This window comes from Natator depressus, chromosome 2 (genome assembly GCF_965152275.1).
Source record: "Natator depressus isolate rNatDep1 chromosome 2, rNatDep2.hap1, whole genome shotgun sequence".
In the NCBI taxonomy this organism is placed as follows: domain Eukaryota; kingdom Metazoa; phylum Chordata; order Testudines; family Cheloniidae; genus Natator; species Natator depressus.
Window position 1 is genome coordinate 12,195,936 of NC_134235.1, and position 26,394 is coordinate 12,222,329.

The 26,394-nt window shown below is 46.7% G+C and overlaps 1 protein-coding gene across 1 annotated transcript in view; it reads left to right on the forward strand.

Annotated features, from left to right (window-relative positions):
• The window catches only part of FAM135B (family with sequence similarity 135 member B), a 334,802-nt gene that overhangs the window by 211,520 nt on the left and 96,888 nt on the right, over positions 1–26,394 (forward strand). The window contains exon 6 of the mRNA XM_074943811.1: positions 710–883. Coding sequence (XP_074799912.1) covers positions 710–883 — 174 coding nt within the window. The remainder of the gene's footprint in view (positions 1–709; positions 884–26,394) is intronic.

A 26,394-nucleotide genomic window follows, 5' to 3' on the forward strand; every position in this document is an offset into this window, starting at 1 on the left:
TGGGGGGCAGTGCTTTAACATATCAGGGCTGCAGGGAGGGCCTGGAGGAGAAACGAACTGCAATTCATCAGAAATAGTCTAGTGCATTTATTTCACTTTACTATTGTTGTAATCTGAACAATTGTTCACCAGTCCTTTTTTAAAGAAAAGTTTCTATCGTGGTATTTTGGTAGGGACAGTTATACAAGTCTCAATGAAACAACTCTGTTCATCCAAGGATGCTCTGAGTGGTCTTTAAAACCCTCCAGTAACAGGTCTGCTCTTTCACTGTTGCCATTCCCTTGAGGCAAAGCAGACTGTCTGGTGCTACACATCCAGATTAGTGCTAAATTCTGAGTGCTGAAATTTGAATTCGCCGGGCAACCTGCTACCTGCACTTCTCACCTACTACCCCAAAGCTTTCCCCTAGTGTGAGTGTACAGGAGTGGTGTACAGGAAGGAGATTGCTGCTTGTCTGGCAGACCCAGGATGGGGCTCTTGCATTCTGTCATATCTGTTTTTTACTGTAGAGTAATAATATTTACATCCCCGCTACTTGCAAGTCAATTATGAGATAAGCATCAGCTGAGTAAATGCTCCGGTAGCCCACACTGTCACCATGAAGTGATAAAAATTCAGCTTATGCAGTCTCCCAGTCTGCTGCCTTTAATGCCATTGTGGACTGTGACAACTTAAGATTTCACTAACCCTTGTAAACCTCTCCTTTCAGGTTGAGAGACATTCCAGCGATCCCTTTGATAAGCAGCCGTACTTTGGGTCTTCACTTCCATCCAAGAAGAGGCTTGCACCACCATGTTCCTGTCATGTTTGACTATTTCCACCTGTCAGTGATATCTGTTACAGTGCATGCCTCACTGGTAGCGTTACACCAGCCACTGATCAGGTAAAGAGCAGAGAAATGGCAATTGTGGTACAGTTCTTATGACAGTGTTCACCCATCTGATAGTAGCACCCTTGCTTTAGAGCAGAAGGATGGACTTGTTCTTCTAGTCCTGGACTGGGATTCCGGAAGTCTGGGTTCAAATCTTGGCTCTGCCACAGACTTCCTGAGTGTCCTTGGGCAAATCACTTCATCTCTCTGTGCCCTAGTTCCCCTCCCTAAAATAGGGATAATAGCACAATCCCACTTGACAGGGATGATATGAGGATAAACTCATGGAAGATTGTGAGACGCTTAGATAAGGCAGCGTGGGGGGCATATAAGTCCCTTAGATGGACAGATGTGAGTTATTGTCATTTCTCCCTAGACTGAGATACTGCTGCGAGGTACATAAGTATTGGTGTACGTTGACTTTATAATGTGCAGTATATTTTCTCAGTTCTCCCACCTCATAGTGTTCTGCCCATGTATAGAGGAGCATAATGGGGCACAGGGAGATGTTGGCAAAACTAATAGCTATGGGGTGTGTGGGGGGGGGGGGCGGGGAGGGGGGAAGGAAATGGCTTTCTTCTCCTGAGAGGATTTTCAAGATTTCGAGACATATTTTCTCATCCTGAGTCAGGAGGAAAATATGAAATCTCAAATTTTCATGAGCTGACAAACCTATTGGTTTGGGTCAGCTGAAATGTTTTGTTTTGATTTTGACCTTTTTTTACTATGCGTTAAATTTCCTTTTAAAAGGTTAATTGATTAAATTGAAACCCATTATTTTTCATTTCAGCAAATATTGTAATGTGACATTTCAACAATTTCAAAACATTTTTTTTTGGTTTGCTGGGGAATTCTTGGGAGCTGACGCTTTCCCGCAGACAGTTTGAGTTTCGATAAATTGGCATTATCAGCAACTCACCCCCTGCCGCCATTTTGTAAAAAAATTGCCAACCAGCTCCAGTTGTTAGGCTTAATTATTGTTTATAAAGTGTTTTGTTATCCTCTAAGGAAAGGGGCTAGAGAAGTGTAAAGTATTATTACTATGAGACATAAACAGTATGATAGGCAACTGATCTATAGCTGGGTTACTATTTAAGCTTTAAAATGTGATATTTGTGGATGTTTATGAAGAAAAGAGTGTTTTGATTTCATGTAGTGGAATGGAAATAATTTTTCGACAATACAATATATGGTCTCATTTGGTTCAGTTAATAATAATGATAATCTGAAAGTGCAATATTGTGGATTTATCTACCTCTTGATAAACATCCAGAAACTTAAATATTAATATATCATAAATTCACTAACCATAAAACAGGGTAAAATAAATAGCATAAAAGCAACTTCTGTGCCATGCATTCTCAAACAAAACCAGCCTATTAAAACCAGTATTCTTTTCTCCAAGTCCAGAGCCTTTGTGTGTATGCACACTTATCTTTGCTGTGTTTGCTGGGATCACAAAGAAAAAGGCTTAATTGTAAGAGCTTTGATCTAACAATAAGACCTTGTTTTTGCAAAGCCTCAGTAACTTTCTGATAATAAATTCCCTATCTTGTCAGAGTATATTAAGCTAAAAGCAAAGCTATTAATTTGCGGACTACAAAAAGAAAAAATCAGTGTGTGGTAGTCTTTGGTGTTTCATCATATTTTAGTTTCCTGGGAATCTTAAACTGCTTTAATGTAGATTCATAGATTCTAAGGCCAGACAGGACCATTGCGATCATCTAGTCTGACCTCCTGAATATCACAGGTCAGAGAACTTCCCCAAAACAATTCCTAGAGCAGATCTTTTTAGAAAATCTTGCTTTAAAAATTGTCAGTGATGGAGAATCCACCACAAGCCTTGGTAAATTGTTCCAGTGGTTAATTATGCTCACCGTTAAAAATTTACCCTTATTTTATGTCTTAATTTTCTAGGTTCAACTTCTAGCCATTGGATCATGTTATACTTTCTCTGCTAGACTGAAGACCCCATTATTAAATATTTTTTCCCCATGTAGGTACTTATAGACTGTAATCAAGTCACCTCTTAACTTTCTCTTTGTTAGACTCAAGGAGCTCGATCTATGTAGCGTAGCACTATACAGCATATTTTCTAATCCTTTAATCATTCTCATGGCTCTTCTCTGAATCCTCTCCAATTTATTAACATCCTTCTTGAATTGTGGGCACTAGAACCGGTATTCCAGCAGTGGTCGCACCAGAGCCAAATACAGAGGTAAAATAACCTCTCTTCTCCTACTCAAGATTCACCTATCTGTGCATCCCAGGATCGCATTAGCTCTTGTGGTCACAGTGTCACACTGGGACGTCATGTTCAGCCGGTTAGCCACCACGACTCCAAAATTTTTTGCAGAGTCACTACTTCCCAGGATAGAGTCCCTCTTCCTGGAAGTATGGCCTATGTTCTTTGTTCCTAGATGGCTATGTTTACATCCAGCTATATTAAAACGCATTGTTTGCTTGCACTCAGTTACCATGAAATCTAGATTGCTCTGAATCAGTCACCTGTCCTTTTCAGTGTCTGTGTCTGTGTATTCATTACACATTGTTTATCTGTAGAGCAATGGAAATTCTCATTCTTCCAATCTTGCTTTGTCCAGTCCAAGCTCATCCGCATCTTGGAGCCTGGCTACATTAATGAAGGAAACAACAATACATTTGTATAAATATCAGTTCAGACTTTCTTCCCAGATGTGGCTGTTACTATGGTTCCTCCCTCAGGACTGTTCTGCCCACACCCTAGATCCTCTCCACATAGAGCTATCCCAATCTCACTTACATTTAAATAGGGAAATGTGACCTGTATCAGTGAGTCAACAGAGCCTATTTAATCCTTTCTAACAAGGATCACTGTTTGCCTAACTGATAGGATATCATAGAATCATAGAATCATAGAATATCAGGGTTGGAAGGGACCTCAGGAGGTCATCTAGTCCAACCCCCTGCTCAAAGCAGGACCAATCCCCAATTAAATCATCCCAGCCAGGGCTTTGTCAAGCCTGACCTTAAAAACTTCTAAGGAAGGAGATTCTACCACCTCCCTAGGTAACGCATTCCAGTGTTTCACCACCCTCCTAGTGAAAAACTTTTTCCTAATATCCAACCTAAACCTCCCCCACTGCAACTTGAGACCATTACTCCTTGTCCTGTCATCTTCTACCACTGAGAATAGTCTAGAACCATCCTCTTTGGAACCACCTCTCAGGTAGTTGAAAGCAGCTATCAAATCCCCCCTCATTCTTCTCTTCTGCAGACTAAACAATCCCAGTTCCCTCAGCCTCTCCTCATAAGTCATGTGTTCCAGACCCCTAATCATTTTTGTTGCCCTCCGCTGGACTCTCCAATTTATCCACATCCTTCTTGTAGTGTGGGGCCCAAAACTGGACACAGTACTCCAGATGAGGCCTCACCAATGTTGAATAGAGGGGAACGATCACGTCCCTCGATCTGCTGGCTATGCCCCTACTTATACATCCCAAAAAGCCATTGGCCTTCTTGGCAACAAGGGCACACTGCTGACTCATATTCAGCTTCTCGTCCACTGTAACCCCTAGGTCCTTTTCCGCAGAACTGCTGCCTAGCCATTCGGTCCCTAGTCTGTAGCTGTGCATTGGGTTCTTCCGTCCTAAGTGCAGGACCCTGCACTTATCCTTGTTGAACCTCATCACGTTTCTTTTGGCCCAATCCTCCAATTTTCTAGGTCCCTCTGTATCCTATCTCTGCCCTCCAACGTATCTACCACTCCTCCCAGTTTAGTATCATCCGCAAATTTGCTGAGAGTGCAATCCACACCATCCTCCAGATCATTTATGAAGATATTGAACAAAACCGGCCCCAGGACCGACCCCTGGGGTACTCCACTTGACACCGGCTGCCAACTAGACATGGAGCCATTGATCACTACCCATTGAGCCCGATGATCTAGCCAACTTTCTACCCACCTTATAGTACATTCATCCAGCCCATACTTCTTTAACTTGCTGACAAGAATACTGTGGGAGACCATGTCAAAAGCTTTGCTAAAGTCAAGAAACAATACATCCACTGCTTTCCCTTCATCCACAGAATCAGTAATCTCATCATAGAAGGCGATTAGATTAGTCAGGCATGACCTTCCCTTGGTGAATCCATGCTGACTGTTCCTGATCACTTTACTCTCGTGTAAGTGCTTCAGGATTGATTCCTTGAGGACCTGCTCCATGATTTTTCTGGGGACTGAGGTGAGGCTGACTGGCCTGTAGTTCCCAGGATCCTCCTTCTTCCCTTTTTTAAAGATTGGCACTACATTAGCCTTTTTCCAGTCATCTGGGACTTCCCCCGTTCGCCACGAGTTTTCAAAGATAATGGCCAATGGCTCTGCAATCACATCCGCCAATTCCTTTAGCACTCTGGGATGCAACTCGTCCGGCCCCATGGACTTGTGCACGTCCAGCTTTTCTAAATAGTCCCTAACCACCTCTTTCTCCACAGAGGGCTGGCCATCTACTCCCCATGTTGCGATGCCCAGCGCAGCAGTCTGGGAGCTGTCCTTGTTAGTGAAGACAGAGGCAAAAAAAGCATTGAGCACATTAGCTTTTTCCACATCCTCTGTCACTAGGTTGCCTCCCTCATTCAGTAAGGGGCCCACACTTTCCTTGGCTTTCTTCTTGTTGCCAACATACCTGAAGAAACCCTTCTTGTTACTCTTGACATCTCTTGCTAGCTGCAGCTCCAGGTGCGATTTGGCCCTCCTGATTTCATTCCTACATGCCCGAGCAATATTTTTATACTCTTCCCTGGTCATATGTCCAACCTTCCACTTCTTGTGAGCTTCTTTTTTATGTTTAAGATCCGCTAGGATTTCACCATTAAGCCAAGCTGGTCGCCTGCCATATTTACTATTCTTTCGACTCATCGGGATGGTTTGTCCCTGTAACCTCAACAGGGATTCCTTGAAATACAGCCAGCTCTCCTGGACTCCTTTCCCCTTCATGTTAGTCCCCCAGGGGATCCTACCCACCCGCTCCCTGAGGGAGTCGAAGTCTGCTTTCCTGAAGTCCAGGGTCCGTATCCTGCTGCTTACCTTTCTTCCCTGTGTCAGGATCCTGAACTCGACCATCTCATGGTCACTGCCTCCCAGATTCCCATCCACTTTTGCTTCCCCCACTAATTCTTCCCTGTTTGTGAGCAGCAGGTCAAGAAAAGCTCCCTCCCTAGTTGGCTGGTCTAGCACTTGCACCAGGAAATTGTCCCCTACGCTTTCCAAAAACTTCCTGGATTGTCTATGCACCTCTGTATTGCTCTCCCAGCAAATATCAGGAAAATTAAAGTCACCCATGAGAACCAGGGCGTGCGATCTAGTAGCTTCTGCAAGTTGCCGGAAGAAAGCCTCATCCACCTCATCCCCCTGATCCGGTGGTCTATAGCAGACTCCCACCACTACATCACTCTTATTACTCACACTTCTAAACTTAATCCAGAGACACTCAGGTTTTTCTGCAGTTTCGTACCGGAGCTCTGAGCAGTCATACTGCTCCCTTACATACAGTGCTACTCCCCCACCTTTTCTGCCCTGCCTGTCCTTCCTGAACAGTTTATAACCATCCATGACAGTACTCCAGTCATGTGAGTTATCCCACCAAGTCTCTGTTATTCCAATCACGTCATAATTCCCTGACATCACCAGGACCTCCAGTTCTCCCTGCTTGTTTCCAAGGCTTTGTGCATTTGTATATAAGCACTTGAGAGAACCTGCTGATCGCCTCTCATTCTCAGTATGAGGCAGGAGCCCTCCCCTCACAGACGTTCCTGCCTGTGCTTCCTCCGGGTATCCCATTTTCCCACTTACCTCAGGGATATTTAAGGTTAAACACTGCCTTATTACCATATTACCTCTTCCGTTATCTCTCATCACCATGGTTGGTGAAGGCAAAGATTGCACAGTCAGAATCTCAGCTACATGGCCAGTCCAGATAGTTTTAAGCATAACTGTGGAGTACAATACAATTAGCAGCTCAGTTTTGACACAGTTACTGCAGCAGACCCGATACTCTGAAATTCCAGCTGTGTTACCAAAAGCATGTGGGATTGAATTCATTGGCACTCCAAGTATTGTTTTCTAGCCTCAAGTTTATGATTCAGCATTTCAGATGTAAATAAACGTTGGTAATGAAGATGCAGTAACCCCAGGTTTATAAGCAATGGAAGCAAACTGAGGTCTGGAATCTGGGACAGTGGAGATGCACAGTATGATCCTGTGAGGCCTTAAACCCACTCCGCACTTGGCTTTCTAAAGCTAAGCAGCAATTCCCCTCTTAAGTGTCACTGCAGAAAGAGGGCTGGGGGGTGCTTTAAAGAGCAGCTAGCACTTCTCCCTGGCTTCCTCACTCAGCAGCGCTAGAGACAGAGATGAGCTGCTTTTAGTTCTTCTTTTGTCTTTAGGGAGCTGAGCCAGGAGCTGGTTACAATCTCCCAATTCAACATTGAAACTAACCTGGCTAGTTAAAACCTGCCTGAGGAAATAGGAGAGAGTGAAACAGCAGGGGGCGGGCCTAATACTTCTGATGTAGATGCAAGAAGAAACGCAGTACAATAGGAATACTGTGCTCTTGGGGGGTTTGTGTCCATTGCCCCAGCCTGCAGCACGTCTCTGCTCCCACTCCTGCTTCCCCCAGCAGCCAAACACTTCCCATCAATGACAAGGCCTGCCACACCACTACTCTCAAACAGTAGGGGCTTCAAACTCCTTTCCCTCCGCCCCGAACCCTTTGGCTCCCCTAGTAATTGGTGCTGAATCCTTCCGCCGACTGCTATTCCGGGAGCAACATGAACGAAGTAAGATGTCTGTGGGGAATGTAAAGCAGGACTTGAGTGACATGCTCCAGGATGCTGGAAAGCAAAGGGCTGTGCTTCCTGGGACCTGATTCCTCAGCAGTCCCACAATGGAAAGAAGATAAGTCCATCTGGGAAGGGAAATGGGTATCTTTGCTGAAGGGGATAAAATGTGTTGGGACAACAACACAAAACTTTTAAAATACGCACAGTTTTTGTAGGGAAACTGGGAGCAGGAAACTAAACCTGCTTTATTGGATGATGACATCCTTTGTGCTGCTTTCTCTAAACAGAAGGAAGCACATGCCACTCTGTATAAGACAAAACTGCAACGTGCAAATAGTCTCTGACATGAGTGTCTGAACTATTGATTGTCAAATCCTTCCCTGAGTGCACTAGAAGGCCAGACCCTCTATGTTCAGCTTAGGTTGACTTGCCTTCTAATGAAAGTTCATCCAGGAACTTCAAGTGATTTCTATTTTAAAACTTCCAGGCGCTCTCTAGGCATTTGAGAGTCATGATTCTTTGTCGAATTGCCATTGTCCATAAAAACAGGACTGATAAAAGCAGTGCAGCCTTTGGCACTATGCAGAATCCAATTCAAGGGCTGGCAGCATGAACTTCAGTCTTATATTCAGCAGTTCCAGGAATCCATTTGAAAACATTTGTAACCCAATTAATACAAACAAGCAACCCTTTAAATGAATCTAAATCAGCGCGGAGAGCCTTCCCTGAATGCAGCTGGCAATCGTGTTCTCTCTTGTTTATCTTATAATGGAGATTTTTTCCTCAGTCAAGAGCACCACTGCCCACACACCCACCCACACATGCCTCTTAAAATCATAGTCAGAGGAGAAATCTCGTAACCCACACTCAGGCAAAACTCCCAGTGCCTTCAGTGGGAGATTTGTCCATGTCAAAACAAACAGGCTGTTAGGGTTTGGCCCACTTTACATCCTTTACATCTTCAGAGCACTCTATTGTAATGCACACCTTTCCCCAATGCCATCTTAGGGCTTGTCGACACTGGCACTTTACAGCTGTCAAGGTTCCTTCTCCACTCTGAACTCTAGGGTACAGATGTGGGGACCTGCATGAAAACCTCCTAAGCTTACTTTTACCAGCTTAGGTTAAAACTTCCCCAGGTACAAATTAATTTTACCCTTGGATTTCCACTGCCACCACCAAACTTTATCTGGGTTTACTGGGAAACGTAGTTTGGACACATCTTTCCCCCCAAAATCTTCCCAAACCTTGCACCCCACTTCCTGGGAAAGGTTTGGTAAAAATCCTCACCACTAATTTGCATAGGTGACCAGAGACCCAAACCCTTGGATCTTAGAACAATGAAAAAGCATTCAGTTTTCTTACAAGAAGACTTTTAATAGAAGTAAAGGAATCACCTCTGTAAAATCAAGATGGTAGATACCTTACAGGGTAATTAGATTCAAAACATAGAGAATCCCTCTAGGCAAAACCTTAAGTTACAAAAAAGACACACAGACAGGGATAGTCATTCTATTCAGCACAACTCTTTTCTCAGCCATTTAAAGAAATCATAATCTAACACATACCTAGCTAGATTACTTACTAAGTTCTAAGACTCCATTCCTGTTCTGTCTCTGGCAAAAGCATCACACAGACAGACACAGACCCTTTGTTTTTCTCCCTCCTCCAAGCTTTTGAAAGTATCTTGTCTCCTCATTGGTCATTTTGGTCAGGTGCCAGCGAGGTTACCTTTAGCTTCTTAATCCTTTACAGGTGAGAGGATTTTTCCTCTGGCCAGGAGGGATTTTAAAGGGGTTTACCCTTCCCTTTATATTTATGACAACAGCGCTGCAACTTTCTTGCTCAGGGATTTGCAAAAACACCCCCCGGAGCACAGCAAGTTTCAGGCAAAAAGTTCTCCCGGGTTTAGAGGCACTTTGAAGAATGCAGGTCAAATTACAACTCCTGACTCTCCTCAAGTTCCAGGGAAGGATATATGGTGTCATTAAAATATATATATTTAAATAATAAGATTTGTCTGATCAAAGGATCTCAAAGCACTTTACAACCATTAATTACTTTAGCCTCACTACAGCTCGGTGAGGATTTACAGGTTTGTCATGAATTGGATTTATGCCCCGATACTTCCCCTACAAATAAATATCAGGTTGAATACTTAACCTGTGCCTGTATGTTCAACAGTCACATTGCTGGGGGTCGGAATTAAGGTTGTGTATTCTACTGTGAGGGAGATTAATGTGGTATGGGTAGTGTGTTTCCTCTTCAGCTGGAGGCAGAAGGAAGTTTAGAAGATGCAGAGTCAGTCTGTCTGTGGAAATGTGCTCTGTGGGAGTTAATGTTTGATTGAGAGTTGTCTCACAACTTGGCATTTCCTTATCTTTAAGGGTTTGCATAGGGGCAACGTGACAATTAACCAACTGTATTCCTTTTTTAAAAATAGATTTTGTTTATTGAATGTATTATTATTCACTTGTCACTGATGTTGCCGGCACCCAGTGCCGAGAGGCTGAACAACAGCTTGAGTTGGTTCGTTACCCGGTGTGCTACACCCAATAATCACAACGGGGTGGAGAAGCAGAAAAGTTTATTTGAAGCTTCAAATAGGTACAGGGAGATTTGAATCTCAAATCCTGTACACAGAGCAGGAAGTTACACAGGCTTTTATACATCCTTTTTCCCAGCATACTTATCCAATAGCAAGCTGCCCCAAGTATCCATATAGCCAGCCAATCCAGTTCCCAGCTAGTTCCCTGGTTCTCTGTATCATTTGTTAAACTATACATAAAGCTGCTTTATTCAGCATTGTTCTTCCATATCTGCCCTGTTTGGCCTTGCTTAGTTTCAGGCAGTCTGACTCTGCAGCATATTGTTGCAGATCCTCAGCATAACTGCTGCGAGTGCCTCCAGGCGGGGGGGGGGCAAGGACACTTGGGCCTAGTACGCAGAGCTGCTGCGAGTGCCTCCAGGCAGGAGGGGGGGCCAAGGACACCTGGGCCTAGTGCGAGGGGGCTTCATCGACACTCGTGGTCTTCCATCCCCTCGAGTTACCTAGTGGCCATGCCCCAGTGTCCCCAACAACTCCCCCCTTTGAGAACACTCAACAACCTTGGCTCTGAGTTTTCTCACTTGGGCTACTTATTTCTTTACAATAGGACTTTGCAGAAGCACTTTGTGATAGCCCTGAAGAGAATGACTTATTAACTTTTGCAAAAGGGCCCTAACACATGATACTGCACAGCATAATACCAGTAATACAAGCAATACAGGAAAGAGAATTTTCAATAGCAGGCTAAATAAACCACCAAGCCAAGACGACAAACCCCAGCCTGAAAACAAGGTTTGCAACCAATCGTTCTCCGGGGCAGTATAGCCAACCTGTGCTCCGGCTCGGGCATGGGCCTCAGCCTGTACCACCTTTTCATAGATCTCATAACTGCTATCATTGACATATACACAACATCGGGGCCCGACGAGAGCACAAACCCTTCCTTGGGATGCCAAGAGATAGTCCAAACCCAGCCTGTTTTGGAGGGAAAATGTCCTGAGCTGCTGTACGTCTTTATTTAATGTTTTTACTGCTGACCCTAAATCACTAACCGAGTCCTCTAACTCTAAGGCAACTTTCTCAAGTACCATTTGCAGCCTTACAGTATAGCAGCCTATGCATGCCATGGCTGGTCCGGAAACCAGTGGCGCTATTCCCAGTACAGAGCACCCTACAAGCTTCTCGGTTGTGAGGGGATTCTTCATATTGCCCTCCAATGCCGTAGTCAGTCGCCGCAGGGTCTTTTCTCGTGACTCAACAGAGGTGTCTCGGGCATTTCTAATCTTTCCTTTGGGCAGTGTGGCAGTTATGGAAAGATGAGGAACTCCATGAGCTATATAACAGCTACCTGTCCAGTTGGCTGGCAGCACCTTGTAAGCCTTTCGGCCACATACAAAATAGTGACCCTGTAGGGCCCAGTAAGGACTGTTTCTTAAGGGGATTCCTGGGATATTTAAGGCTGCTTTTCCAAACAGTTCATATGCCCCTAGGGGGGCATCCCATCCTCCTGATTGGGTACAAGTGGGGGCATTTCTAATTGTGCCGTTTAAATTACACTTGCCATAGGGACCACTACAAACCCACCATTGGCTTGCTACACTGGAAATGTTAACTGGACGGCAAGTTACATTTCCAATCCCCTTTTTTGTGGTAAGATTATTTGTAAAAGTTTCCCTAAAAGGGGAGGAACCATTACACCCACACTGTTGGCCTCCCCTGTTGGTCTTTATCCAATACCCATCAGCCCACTGTGTAATAACACAGGAGCTTTTTCCCACAGGACGTCCATAGCGATCAGATTGGTTTTGGGTAAAACATAACACTCCCTCAGTGAGTACTGCAACTGAATACTCCTGGTCCTGATAGGTGGCCTGCTGTAAAGAGGTCTTATTCCAGAACGGCGAGTCCGTTCTTTCCTGCTCTTTGTTGGTGACTAATTCTGCTAGGGTCAAGGGCAGCATGTCAAGGGGCATTCCCGTTTTGGGGAACAGTGGAGTTGGAGCACGTACCCAGCAATCAGTCTGATTTGTTAAAGTAGCAACATGGTGCACAAGCGAAACAAAGGAGTTATGCTCCCGATATGCACAGTTTGGAAATAACAATACAGAGAATAACAATGTTACCCAATTAATTATCACCAGAGTCTTCCCAACCCAGGGTCTCCAGTACCTGGGTGGGCCCATTTTAGCATTAAGGTGCCCGCTATTTGTGTCTTTTAAACAGTAGCTTTAGCCCGAGATCGTCACTAGATGAGGAGTCAGCAGGTTGGACAGTCCACTGTTCTGCTGACGAGGGGGCGGGTACTGCCTTCAGACGAGAGTGATGGATCCAGTTCTTGTGTCCCTCGATCTTTGCCGCTGTATGGGAGATCAGCAGGACGGTATAGGGTCCTTTCCACTTTTCCTGGAGAGGCTCGTCTTTCCAGGTGCGAACAAGCACAGAGTCACCAGGCTGTAAGGAGTGGACGGGAGTGTCCAAGGGGAGAGGCTGGGAATCCTTGGTATACCTGTGAAGAGACAAGAGAACAGCAGACAGGGAACACATATACTGTGACAAAAAAACCATTACCCAACTCCCATTCCCCTGACAGAACCGGGGTGCCATTCATAGGCCATGCCCTTCCAAACATAATTTCAAAGGGACTGAGCCCTAATCTACCCTTTGGGAGAACGCGGATACGGAGTAGGACGAGGGGCAAAGCATCAGGCCATTGCAGTGAGGCTTCTTGGCACACTTTTGAGAGATGCCGTTTAAGGGTCTGATTGGTACGCTCCACTACACCACTGGCTTGCGGTCTCCAGGGCGTATGGAGTTTCCAGGGGATCTGTAAGGCATGTGAGATGCTTTGAATGATTTTTGACGTGAAGTGTGTCCCGTTGTCAGATTCCATCCACAGGGGGAGTCCAAAGCGAGGAATGATCTCCTTAACAAACGTGAGGGCCACTGTTCTGGCAGTGCAGTTACGGCATGGGAAGGCTTCTGGCCATCCGCTGAACCGATCCACTATAACAAGGAGATATTTGAACCCTTGGGTCTGGGGAAACTCAGTAAAGTCTATTTGCCACACTTGTCCAGGGCCCGGAGTGGGTTCTAGGGCAGCTGGTGGCACAGGATGTCCCGGTCGGGGGTTATTCTTTTGGCAGACTAAGCAGTCCGCTAGTACCTGGGCAGCCAGGGGTCGGAGTCCGGAAGTGATAAAGTATTTTCCCATTAGTTGGATAAGTGCTTCCCTGCCAGCATGAGTGGTTTGATGTAGTTTCTGCAGCACTGGCCGGATTAGGCCCTTTGGTAAGAGGACCTTCCCTTCTGGGGAATGGAGCCATCCCTCCTTTTCCCGGAGACCGAGTTTGTCAGTTAGCTGTCTCTCCTCCCCAGAGTATTGAGGGGTTGGAAGCTCCCCTACTGATGGGATAAGGGCATGCATATGGGCGTTCTCAGTCTGAGGGGATGGCAGGGTGGCAGCATGCTTAGCCTCTCTATCTGCCCGGGCATTACCTCTGGCCACATCTTGATCCTCCCTTTGATGGGCTTTACAGTGTATCACCGCCACTTCCGAGGGAAGTTGTACGGCTTCTAGGAGCCGGAGGATTTGGGGCCCGTACTTGACTGGGGAGCCTTGGGCTGTCAGCATTCCCCTTTGCTTCCATAGGCCAGCATGAGCATGCTGCACACCAAAAGCATACTTTGAATCAGTAAAAATGTTGACCCGCTTTCCTTTTGACAGTTCAAGTGCACGGGTCAGGGCTATTCGTTCGGCAAGCTGGGCAGAGGTCCCAGCAGGCAAACCTTCAGCTTCCGCAGTGTCATGGAGGGCCACAACAGCATAACCTGCCCTCCTTTGCCCATCTATTACAGTACTGCTACCATCAGTGTACCACTCATAATCTGCATTTGGGAGGGGTACATCCTTTAAATCCGGACGGCTGGAGTACTGGGCATCTATGATCTCTAAACAGTCATGTTTCTGTTCCTCTGTTTCTGGCAAGAGAGTGGCTGGGTTAAGGGAGGGGCAAGGCTGTAAGGTGACTTCAGAGTTCTCTAACAGCTTAGCCTGGAACCGAGCAATCCGAGCCTGGGTGAGCCAAAGCCCTCCCTTTGCATCCAATACGGCTCGGACCATATGGGGAGTATAGATTTGCATAACCCCTCCCAATGTTAGCTTCTCAGCTTCCTCAAGCACTAGGGCAGTAGCTGCGACTGCCCGTAAACATGCCGGCCAACCCTTTGCAACCTGTTCCAGTTGCTTAGAAAAATAAGCCACGGGACGTCTCCATGCTCCTAAGCACTCCTAGGGCACTCCTGTGTGAGCACTCCTAGGGCCACCCCCCTTCGTTCATGTACATACAACTAAAACGGCTTAGAGAGATCCAGCAGGCCCAGAGCCAGGGCTTCCATCAATTTTCTTTTCAGGATTTTAAATGCCCTGTCAGCCTGTGGGGTCCAATAGAAGGGGTCATGATCTGCTCCTTTTACACAGTCGTACAGGGGTTTAGCCCACAGTCCAAACTCTGGGATCCATATCCTGCAAAAGCCTGCCATACCCAGAAATGCCCTGAGCCGCTTACGGTTACTTGGGGTAGGAACTTGACAGATAGCTTCCTTTCTTTCGCTTGAAAGCTGATGCTCCCCTTGCCGTATGTGAAACCCGAGGTACCGTACCTCTGGGAGGGCAATTTGAGCCTTACTCCGTGCTACCCGATATCCCCGGAGTCCAATAAAATTCAGGAGGCTCATGGTGGCTTTAAGGCAGGGGGTTTGGCCCACAGTGGCAATTAACAAATCATCTACATACTGCAGAAGGAGGGCCTCCTCATTATCCCACTCCTCTAGGTCCCTGACCAGAGCCTGGCCAAAGAGGGTGGGGGAGTTTTTAAATCCCTGGGCCAACACTGTCCAGCAAAGTTGCTTTTTAACCCTTTTTCGGTCCTCCCACTCGAAGGAGAAGATCTCCTGTGACGGGGTGGCAACTGGGATGGTAAAGAAAGCATCTTTCAGATCAAGGACTGAAAAATGGGTATACTGTCCCCCTATAGAAGCCAATAAGGTATACGGGTTAGGGACAAGAGGGTGCAGAGTCTTAACCCATTCATTGACTGCCCTTAGGTCTTGTACCAGCCGATAGGTGCCATCAGGCTTCTGTACGGATAGAATGGGAGTGTTCCAGGCTGACTGACATTCCCGGAGAATACCATACATTAGGAGTCGATCTATAGTTTCCTGTAAACCTTCTCTGGCTTCCCTCTTGATTGGATACTGTTTTACTTGCACTGGGCCTTTCCCTGGTATGAGCTGAATAGTAATGGGGGTCTGGTGGGTGGCCTTTCCTGGGATCCCTGATGCCCACACGAGGGGGTACACCTCGTCTTCCCACGGGCTCCATTCTGGGGCTTGCATGGCTGAGGGCTCAACTGCAAGGGTCATGATCCATGCATTCTCACGGGGTAAGGTAAGGGTTATTTCGTCCTCAGTAAAATGCAGGGTGGCACCGAGGCGACAAAGTAGATTCCTTCCCAGCAGAGGTGTTGGACACTCAGGGAGGTATACCAGCTTGTGGGATATAGTCCTGTTTCCCAAAGCGCATTCTGCTGGGGCATACACTGGGCACTTGGTGTCCCTGCCTGTGGCTCCCACCACAGTAAGGGAATCTGCTACTGGCAACTGAAGAGGCTGATTTACGGCAGTTCGGGCCGCTCCAGAGTCCACTAAAAAATCTATTTCTGAGCTTCCCACCCGCATCTTTACTCGGGGTTCTGGGGGTAGGGTGGTCCGTCTCCCCTGACACCGCTATTCCTGCTCCGCCATCGCCATCATAGGGGCACCCCCCTTTTCTTTCCTCTTTGGGCACTCATTTTTCCAGTGTCCCTCCTGTCAACACAGGGCACACTGGTTGCGACCCAGTCGTCTCTCCTGCGGGCCCGGACGGTCGCGTCCACGGCCCCTTCCTCCCCGGCCACTTCTCTTAGTGCCAGCCTGTACCGCTGTTACCATCAATCTCACTTGCTTTCTCTCCTTCTCTGTCTCTCTCAGACTATAAGCTCGGTTTGCAGTCTCTAAGATTTGTGCCATGGTCATGCCCATTAAATCCTCCTTTTTTTGTAACTTTCTCTTAATATCAGGGGAAAGTTACAAGTTATCATCATTTGGATCCCACCTGGGGTCTGCTCGGGGGACTTACAAGGTGTGGGTGTAGGGGCCGAAGGGGACACCGGCTCTGCCATTACAGTGGGGGTGGGGGTCTGGGGACTAACATTAGCTGCTACCGAACCAGTCGGAGTCAGATTACAGTGCTGTAAAATATCTGGTCGAGTACATAAAGTCAGAAACAAATGCGCATACATATGTTCATTCCATTTACCCATTCACTGACAAAACAAAACTAATTGGAGGATCGTGTTGTAATTAATTGACCCTCCTGGTGGCCACCACTCCTGGTCCTCTAGTTGATATTGAGGCCAGTCAACTGTACAGAATCGTTTTAATTGGCTCTTAGTCATCGGATCCGCACCAAATACCTTCCAGTTTGCTAGAATGCACTCTAGGGGCGTACACCGTGCCCTAACCCCTGAGCTCTGTCCCTGTCCCATACCTACAGGGTAACTCTGGGCGTCCCCAGGTTCCAACAGAGCATACAATCCGGATTTCAAAAGGTTCCTACCTTATCTAAGGGACCAGTTCTTCACCGTTGTCCACCACAACTGCTTCTCCACTATATGAGTGCGTTGCACCATTGTGCCCTCCGGGGTCGATCAAATCGCGTCTCCTTCGAGGCCCCGGTGAACTCACCGGTGCGCACTGGGCGTCGGTTCTCGCCGCAATCCTCGACCTCCAGGAGGGGTCCGGGCAAGGCTAAATTGCAGCCTCTGGCCCACCCAGGGACGCCAAAAGCTGTTGCCGGCACCCAGTGCCGAGAGGCTGAACAACAGCTTGAGTTGGTTCGTTACCCGGTGTGCTACACCCAAATCCTGTACACAGAGCAGGAAGTTACACAGGCTTTTATACATCCTTTTTCCCAGCATACTTATCCAATAGCAAGCTGCCCCAAGTATCCATATAGCCAGCCAATCCAGTTCCCAGCTAGTTCCCTGGTTCTCTGTATCATTTGTTAAACTATACATAAAGCTGCTTTATTCAGCATTGTTCTTCCATATCTGCCCTGTTTGGCCTTGCTTAGTTTCAGGCAGTCTGACTCTGCAGCATATTGTTGCAGATCCTCAGCATAACTGCTGCGAGTGCCTCCAGGCGGGGGGGGGGCAAGGACACTTGGGCCTAGTACGCAGAGCTGCTGCGAGTGCCTCCAGGCAGGAGGGGGGGCCAAGGACACCTGGGCCTAGTGCGAGGGGGCTTCATCGACACTCGTGGTCTTCCATCCCCTTGAGCTACCTAGTGGCCATGCCCCAGTGTCCCCAACACTGATAAGGAAACTGAGGCACAGTGGTAAGTGATTTGTCCATAGATCTAGCTGGCCAGGTTTACTCACCTCCCATTCAGGGGAGTCCTTAACCACTAGGCAGTCCTGTCTGTGGCATGCCAATTGTAATGGCTTGGGCCAAAATTCACATATATTATCTGCATGTGTTCAAATCTGATTTTCAAAGCAAATGGGAAGAAGGTGCAAACTGGAGCTGGTTTTCTGATGAAAACTGCAGTTTCCTCAAAATCAAAATGTGTGAGAAAAAATATTTTGTTTTTGGTTGGGTCAATTGAACTGATCTGTATCTGCTTGAGCCATAGTAGGGCCTCAGGGGAGTTGTAATTTTGGATGCCTCAAGCCTTTGTTCTCTGCTAATCCTCCCTGGATTAAATCTCTCATGATTGACTACGGTCTCTCCTCTGCATGAACAGCTGTGATGCATCCTGGGAGTTGTAGTCTGGCTGCGGTGCCCAGCACATAGCAAATGGGGGCATACGGCACGCAAACTACAATTCCCATGAGTCATAGGTTAAAATAGAACTGAGAAGAAATTAAATGTCCAGTTCAATGAAATGACATGAAGTTTCAAATAGAATTTATTGTAACTTTTTGTTCTGTGTAACAAACACACAAACAAGATATTTCAACTTTTTGTCCTGATTTGGGGCAAAATCTAGTGTTGAATTATAAGAATTTGCTGAGGATGGGAATTCTGCTTTTCAATCAGCGCTAACAAACAGGAAGAAAGTTAAACATGTAAACAACAAAGGTTCTACTTTAATTCAAGTAATGTAAAAAATAGAAGAAATACAAAAAATGAACCTGCATAATAGCTAACAGGAATTGTCTCCAAATAAGATGTTCTTCATGAGGCGTCAGTGGGACTTCAAGACTTTTCAAGCTTTTTAGTTAGTTTCCCTCAGAAAACAAGGTTTCCCAAAAAAGGTTTTTTGGTTTTACGGTACCATCCCAAATCAATTTCCATAAGACCAGCGCAATCAAATCCCTTCTCTGCTGTAAAGCAAAAGATAAATAAATAAAAGTGGCATTAAAAAGTGCTTTTCTCTCCATCAAAGTCTTTGAGAGTTTTGATAATATTCAAATGAAGGTTTTTTGTTGTCAGGTATCATTTGTTTATGCCTTTGAATGATACAATGACAGTCCTTTTACATTTTTGTTTGATTCAGGCTTTTCAACAGACCAAACCAGACTCTGTTGTCCATTGTCGTGTGATTCTGAACAATGTTTGTCCCTTTGTCCTTTGGAGTTCCTTTCTTTAGCTCACATTTTAGGTGGGATAAATACATTGAAGTGTTGCCTGCCACTTAGAAGCAACCTCCAGAAAACTGATTGAATCACATCCGTTAAAACATATAAACACAAGGCCAGCCAATGCGGTTTTCTCCTCCTTATGGAGTGTCCTTGTAGCAATATATCAAAGCCTGAGGAGATGTAATAAACATCATTGCAGCTCTAGAGAGAGAGAGAGAGAAAATGGACTCATGGTTAAGAGGCTGAACTCTGGGTTCAGTTCCTGGTCTGCCACAGACTTGCTGTCTGACCTTGGGCTGGTCACTTAAGTCTCTCTGTGCCTCAGATTCTCATCTCTCTAAGGCTTGGTCTACACTACAGAGTTAGGTCGATGTAAGCCACCTCGCATTGACCTTGTCGTTCATGTGTCTACACTTAAATTTGTCTCCCACCAATGTATGTTCCCATTACAGCGACTCAGTAACACCACCTCTCCAAGCAATCTTGAGACATGGCTGACGTACTGAGGTCAACGCAGCACGCATGTAGACACTGCATTACTTATGTCGACTCTAGCAGTCCTGCAGCCGCTGTCCCATAATGCCCAACCCTGACCTCCCTGGTCAGAATTGTTAACTCCACTGCGAGAGGGTCACAGAGACCAGAAGACCTCATCCCTGTTAAAGCCCGCACATTTTTGAAAAGCTTTTTCCTGATTGTCCAGTTTGGCGAGCACACCTAGCGTCTCTCTATTGTTGTGTGCGATTGTCCAGCTCACCATTCCGGCTACCCGCTCCAGACGCACGCCAGCTTGGTTTAAACAGAAAATATCGGATCTCCTGGGCCTGTAGGGAGAAGAGGCTGTGCAGGCACAGCTACGGACCAGCTGTAGAAATGTGGACATATCTGAGCACATGGCAAGAGGGATGCAGGAGAATGGGCATGACAGGGACCAGCAGCAGTGCCGTGTGAAAGCGAAGGAACTGCTTCAGGTGTATTGGAAGGCCAACAGTCGATCCGGTGCCAAACCACCTGTCTGTTCTATGAAGAGCTGCATGCCACACTTGGCGAAGACCCCACCGTCGCTGCGCAGACCACCATGGATACCTCTGAGGAGGGATGTCCCTTGAATCCTCCTGAAAGGTCTCAATGAAACTTTTGTGGAAGTGCTCTGTGACCCTCTCTCAAAGGTGTATAGCATTGGCAGCCTTATTTCTTCCTCCGCAGTAAGACACTTTCCCACCCCAGTCAACGAAAACATTGCCAAGCTTGTAGCATATGGTCCTGGACGGCACTGGGATGCCAGCAGCAGCTGCGCTTTGGGCCTTTGTTACCCTCAGGAGTGAGATATCAGCTAAAATCATCACCGTCTGGGGAAAATGGTGCCAGTCTTCAGTGCCATTGCCCTCTGTTCATAGCTTCATGCAACCAAGCAATTCCCTCCTCCTTTCCCTCACCTCAGGAGTGCTACACTCACCATGGTTAGAGCAGTGCCATGCACAAGCACTCTGAAGCAGAAGTGTCAATAAGCACGTCTTGTTTAAAACTTTGTGGGAGCAAGGAAAGGGAGTTCTGAATCTTAACTTTCGCTTTCCATTGTGACTGTACTGACAATGGTACCTCTTGGTGTTGAATCTGCAGCTGCTGCCATTGTGACCTTGAGCAGTTCCCCCTCCACGCCCATGGAATACCTGAGCCACATGAATAGAAAGAAGAGGACTTGGAATTACATATTCAATCAGATCCTGCAAGCCAGTGCTGCATCAGACCTTGAGCAAAGGGGCTGGATGCTGAACATTGCAGAGAGCCTGCAGAAGGAAAGAGCAGACAGGAGAAAGTCCCAGCAGGAGAAGGAGAGGGAGATGCACAAGGACATAATGGGGCTTCTCCGGCAGTAAACACGGATGCTGCAGACTCTTGTGGACATCCAGGTTCAACAGTCCCAGGCTCACCTCCCTTTGCAGTCCATAGAGGACTCTATTTCATTACCTCCCTACATGCCTCCTCCAACATTCCACATGCCATCAGGGGCCGCATCCTTACTCCCTAGCACTCCACCCTGGGAGCATTACGGACAACCACAGCTTCACATACACTGACCTGTGAAAACCACAGTTACTGTATATGTAGGTAAAATGTACATGAATGTTCTTTCCCTTGTTAAGTTCTCTTCCATTATATTAAGTTTTGAACGTATTTTCTTTTAAATTGCAGATTTTTTTTTGCACTGGTTTTGTTACTGAATAAAATTCTATTATTTGGAAAATAATTCATCTTCATTAGTTCACAATGTATGTTGCAGAATGCCTTGCAGTTCTACAAGCACCCACTTGTGTTACTGTCCAACATGACACAACTCACAGAGTCAGTGAAAAACGCAGTGTAATAACCTTAAATGTACAGCAAGCTCTACAAAATTAATAGGTGCATTGACAGTGTTATGTTCATAGATGTACACCAAGCACCACATATCTCCTAACAGGCCCAAAGCAGCAAGACCAGGTAGAGCACAGTACACCACAATGCATGACTGTGGCTCACTGCTAAAGTGCTCTTCCAAAGCCTCGGTGAGCTGTATAGCTCTGTGTTGAGCTCTTCTAATAGCCCTTGTGTCTGGTTGTTCAAACTCAGTGGACATCCACTCCATCTCCACCCCGGAGGCAACTTTTCCACCTTTGCTTCACAGATATTATGTAGACACAGCAGGCAGCTATAATCACTGGAATGTTTTTTTTTCCCCACTGAGATCCAATCTTGTGAGTAAACCATGCCAGCGTTCCTTCAATCTACCAAAAGCTCATTTCACTGTGATTATGCATGGGCTGAACCAGTAGTTGAATCTTTCCTTAGTGCTGTCAAGGTGGTCAGTGTATGGCTTCATGAGAAAGGGTAAACTGGGTCCCCCAGGATCACGATTGGCATGTCAACATTCCCAGTGGTAATCTGCCGGCTAGGAAAGAAAGTCTCTGTTGTAGTTTTCTGAACAGCACTGCACACTGGGAAGTTGTCCCCTTGCTCCCAGTCACCCCTGCGCAACTTGTTTCTGCCCCACCATGCATTGCCATACTTCCCAAATGACAGTGTGCTGGATGGTGGCAGGTTGCATTCTGGGATCCCTCCCCATGGTGCATTGCATTGTGCATCAGCACAGGCACTGCTGGTGAGTATGCCCAGCACTGACTCAAGGAACCAAGCAGGCACCCACACAAGCAATACACTAACTGTGGTGGTTTTATGCTGACCGTAACTTGCATCAACCAAGGTTTGTAGGGTAGACATGGCCTAAGACGCTAGGTATGCACTCAAAGTGGCTAGCCCCTCATGCTGCCATGACTACACTTCTGTTTTTCATGTGCTATCTGCATTAGAGAAAATGTGGGTATGTCTTCTCAAGGTGGTATTTACACCTCCAGCTCCAAATGTGCACATACCCTTATTGTGTGTCTTCAGTTCTTTGCACTCTTAGGCCTGTTCTACACTACAAAATGAGGTTGACATAAGCTGCATTAAGTTGATCTTCTAATGTAGGTGTCTACACGACAAAGACCCTTCCATGACCTAAATGGCCTGTAAAGTCAACTTCTGTACTCTACGTCCGCGAGAGGCATAGCGCTTGATTTGACATCCATGGGTCGAAATGAGGATAGTGTAGACATCGCGTTGTGTAATTTGAATGAATTGGGCTCCAGGAGGTGTCCCACAGTACTCCGCTGTGACCGCTTCACTGTGCAGTGGAGAACACTTTCAGCTCCACAGCACGTCAGCCAGGTATACAGGAAGCAGCTGCTCCCCTGTTAGCTTTTGAAGCCCTGGGAACTTTTTAATTTTCATTTCCTGTTTGATCAGCGTGGAGAGCTTGCCGGAGACTCAAAGCCGCAAACGTGCCCCAGCATGGAGTACACAGGAGGTGGTGGATCTTACTGCTTTGTGGGGAGAAGAGTCTGTGCAGGCAAAGCTCTGATCTAGCAGAAGAAACGCTGACATCTATACCAAGATCACGCGGGGCATGGAGGAGAAGGGGTACACCAGAGACGTGTAGTAGTGCTGCATGAAAATAAAGGAACTTGGGCAAGCATACCAGAAGACAAGGGAGGCAAATAGTTGTTCAGGTTTTGCCCCACAGACATGCTGCTTTTATGAAGAGCTGCTTGCGATTCTCGGTGGCGACTGCACCACTACCCCAAAACTCTATGTGGATACCTCCTAGGAGCCCTGGGTCACCTCGAGCAACAATGAGGAAGACATTGTTGACAAGGAAGAGGAGGACGACAATGTGAGGCAGGCAAGTGGAAGATCCATTCTCTCTGACAGCCAAGAACTGTTGTGAACATTTCCAACGAAACTGCAGGGGTTAAATGCTATTATTTTTTACGTTTAATCTCAACAAAAAAGTAGGTCTAGTGGGCATCGGTGGCCACTTCAGCTTCGCAGAGGCTACTCTCTGAAAAAGACTGTTTATGTGCACGGGGCTGGCCCGGGAATCCTCCATGGAGATCTCTAGGAAGCTTTCATGGAGGAACTCTGCAATCCTTTGCAGAAGGTTTCTGGGAAGGGCTGCCTTATTTCTTCCACCACAGTAGAACACTTTCCCGTGCCACTCCAGTATTAACTTTGCTGGCATCATTGCGACACATAGCATTGCAGCATAAGGACCAGGTCTGTACCCAGGCTCTTGCAGCATCTGCTCCCTTGCCACCTCTGTTACCTTCAGGAGACTGATATCGCACAGGATCACCTAGGGGAAACGGGGGAGGTTTTCAATGCTAGTCCTTAAACTGCAAACAATTCAACAACTAATCCGCCCTCTGTTTCTTGAAATATGGTTCACACAACCACGCTTTCCAAAATGTGCCATGGTTGTGGTTGGAAGGTATCACCATGTTTTGCAAGCAGCATTGGAAAAAAAAAGGGGGGGTGGTAGCTTCCTGTTTATCTCCCTTCCCCCCTGGTGCCACTTTTTTTAACAAACAAACTATTTGGGGGGCTTTACACTGGTACCTGTCCTCCAGCACCATCCAGGTTGCTAAGGGAAAGGGGGCTTTTCTAAAGTTCCAATCTGGGATCCCAAGGATGTTTTCACAAAAGCAGCAGCACAAGACCTCTTGCCCATGCCTCGTGGCCTTACTTACCATGGCTGGAGCAGCAAATCAACTTTTGCTATAGCCAGTGGTTGTGATTATGTTGTGGCTTGCAGTGAAGTGTATTGAAGGGTGGGTTTTTTAATAACAAAAAATTAACCTTGCACCAGAAACAATGTATGCACTCTCAGTGCTACCCTTGTGCTTGGCATTCCTTGCAGCTGAAACCTTGTCCATCGGCGCATCCGCCACACCAGGACATAGATTTTCCCAGATTAGAAGGCGGAAAAAGAAGACTCAGGAGGACAAGATCAATGAGTTAATGCGCGCCTCCAAGACTGATAAGAGCACGGAAGATTACACTGTCCAAGGACTGGACAGGGAGGACAGGAGAGCATGCAGGGAACAAGAGTATGCCATGCAGGAAGAGATGCTGCAGATTATGAAGGAGCAATCAGACATGTTGAGGCATCTGGTTGAGGTTCTAGAAAGGCAGCTGGATGCCAGAGTCCCTCTGCAGCCTATGCTGAACCTGCTGCCATCATCACCAAGTTCCACATCCTCCTCCCCAAAACATACTATGCGGGGGGGGGGGGGGAGAGAGGAGGGAGTTTGGTATCTCTTGCACTCAACACCAGGGGAGGGTACAAGGACCAGGAGGCAGCCATTTCCACACCTTTTATTGTTATTGCAGTGCATCTGTAAGCAATCTTTCCTTGTTTCTCCCTCCACAGTCTTATCAGCCCTTTTGCCCCAGGTTATCTTACTTTTCTTTGCTGTCTGTGTATGTTTGTGTGCATAATAAAACTTAACAGATCGAGGAGACAAGGCTCTTTATTCATTCATCCTCACGGTGATTGGTGGAGATGGAGTTTAGAGGGGAGAAAATGCAATGGAGGGGACAATTTGGTAAGGAACAATACAGATAAGTGTCACATTACTCTGGCTCATTTCTGAAACTGGTTTTCAAAGCCTCATCGAGACACTGAGCCCCTTGATGTGCTCTTCTTATTGCTCTCGTGTCTGGCTGCTCAGCATTGGCTTCCAGGTGATCTTCCTCAACCCTCCATCCCAGTGGAAACTTTTCTCCCTTTGTTTACAGATATTATGGAGCACACAGCAGGCAGCAATAACAATGGCAACGTTGCTTTCACTGAGGTCTAACCTACAAAGCAAACATCGCCAGCAACCTTTTAAATGTCCAAAGGCACATTTCACCACGATTCTGCACTTGCTTAACCTATAGTTGAACCAATCCTTACTGCTGTCCATGCTACTGGGGTACAGCTTCATGAGCCATGGGAGTAAGGGGAAGGCTGGGTCTCCCAGGATGACGATTGGCATTTCAACATCACCAGTGGTTATTTTGCAGTCTGGAAAGAAAGTCCCTGCTTGCAGTTTTCTGAACAGACAAAGTTGATGTTAGTGAAATGGCCCCTGAGATCCACCAGTGCTTGCAACACCATTGAGAAGTACCCCTTTCAGTTTATGTACTCTTTGTCAAGGTGGTCTGGTGCCAAGATAGGGATATGTGTTCTGCCTATAGCCCCACTGTAGTTAGGGAACCCCATCGAGGCAAAACCATCCACTATGTACTGCACATGGCTCAGAATCACTACCCTTCTTAGCAGAAGTCTGTTATTGGCCCTGCAAACTTGGATCACAACAGATCCCATTACCCACTCCAAATGGTGCCCCACTGACCAGTAGCTGTCTGGTGTTGCAAGCTTCCACAGAGCTATTGCCACTCTCTCCTCCACTGTCAGAGCTGCTCTCATTTTAGTATTGTTGTGCTTCAAGGCTGGGGAAAGCTCTTCACACAGTTTCTGGAAAGTGGCCTTAGCATTCGAAAGTTCTGCAGCCACTGCTCATCATCCCATAGCTGCATAACGATGTGATCCCACTAGTCAGTGCTTTTTTCCCGGGCCAAGAAACTGCACTCAGCCATGTCAAGGTGATGCATGACTGTCGCCAGCAACTGCAAATTGCTCCACTCTGTCTTCCATCAGAGCTGCTTGCGTGGCATCACATTGTTCCGCGTGGTGGCTCCTGTATCGGCTATGTAAATATTGCAGGATAAGGCTTGAGGTGTTTGTAATGCTCTGCGCGGCTAACCCAGGCTTATGAAAAAGGCTTGGTTTGTTTGCCGTTGATTTCAGGGAGGAATAGAGGGAGGTAAGAGCATCCTTGGGAGGCTAACGCTATGTTTACATAACCATCCGCACCAATGTTTTGGTCCCATAAGGCATTGCAACCCCAACCCAAAATTCCACTCGGCTACATGCACTGTGGGATAGCTACCCACAGTGCAGTGCTCCGTGCGTTGATGCAAGCTCCGCTAGTGACGATGCACTCCGCCAACACAATGAGCATAGTATGGTCACACAAGATCGACTTGCTTCAGTCGAAGGCTCGA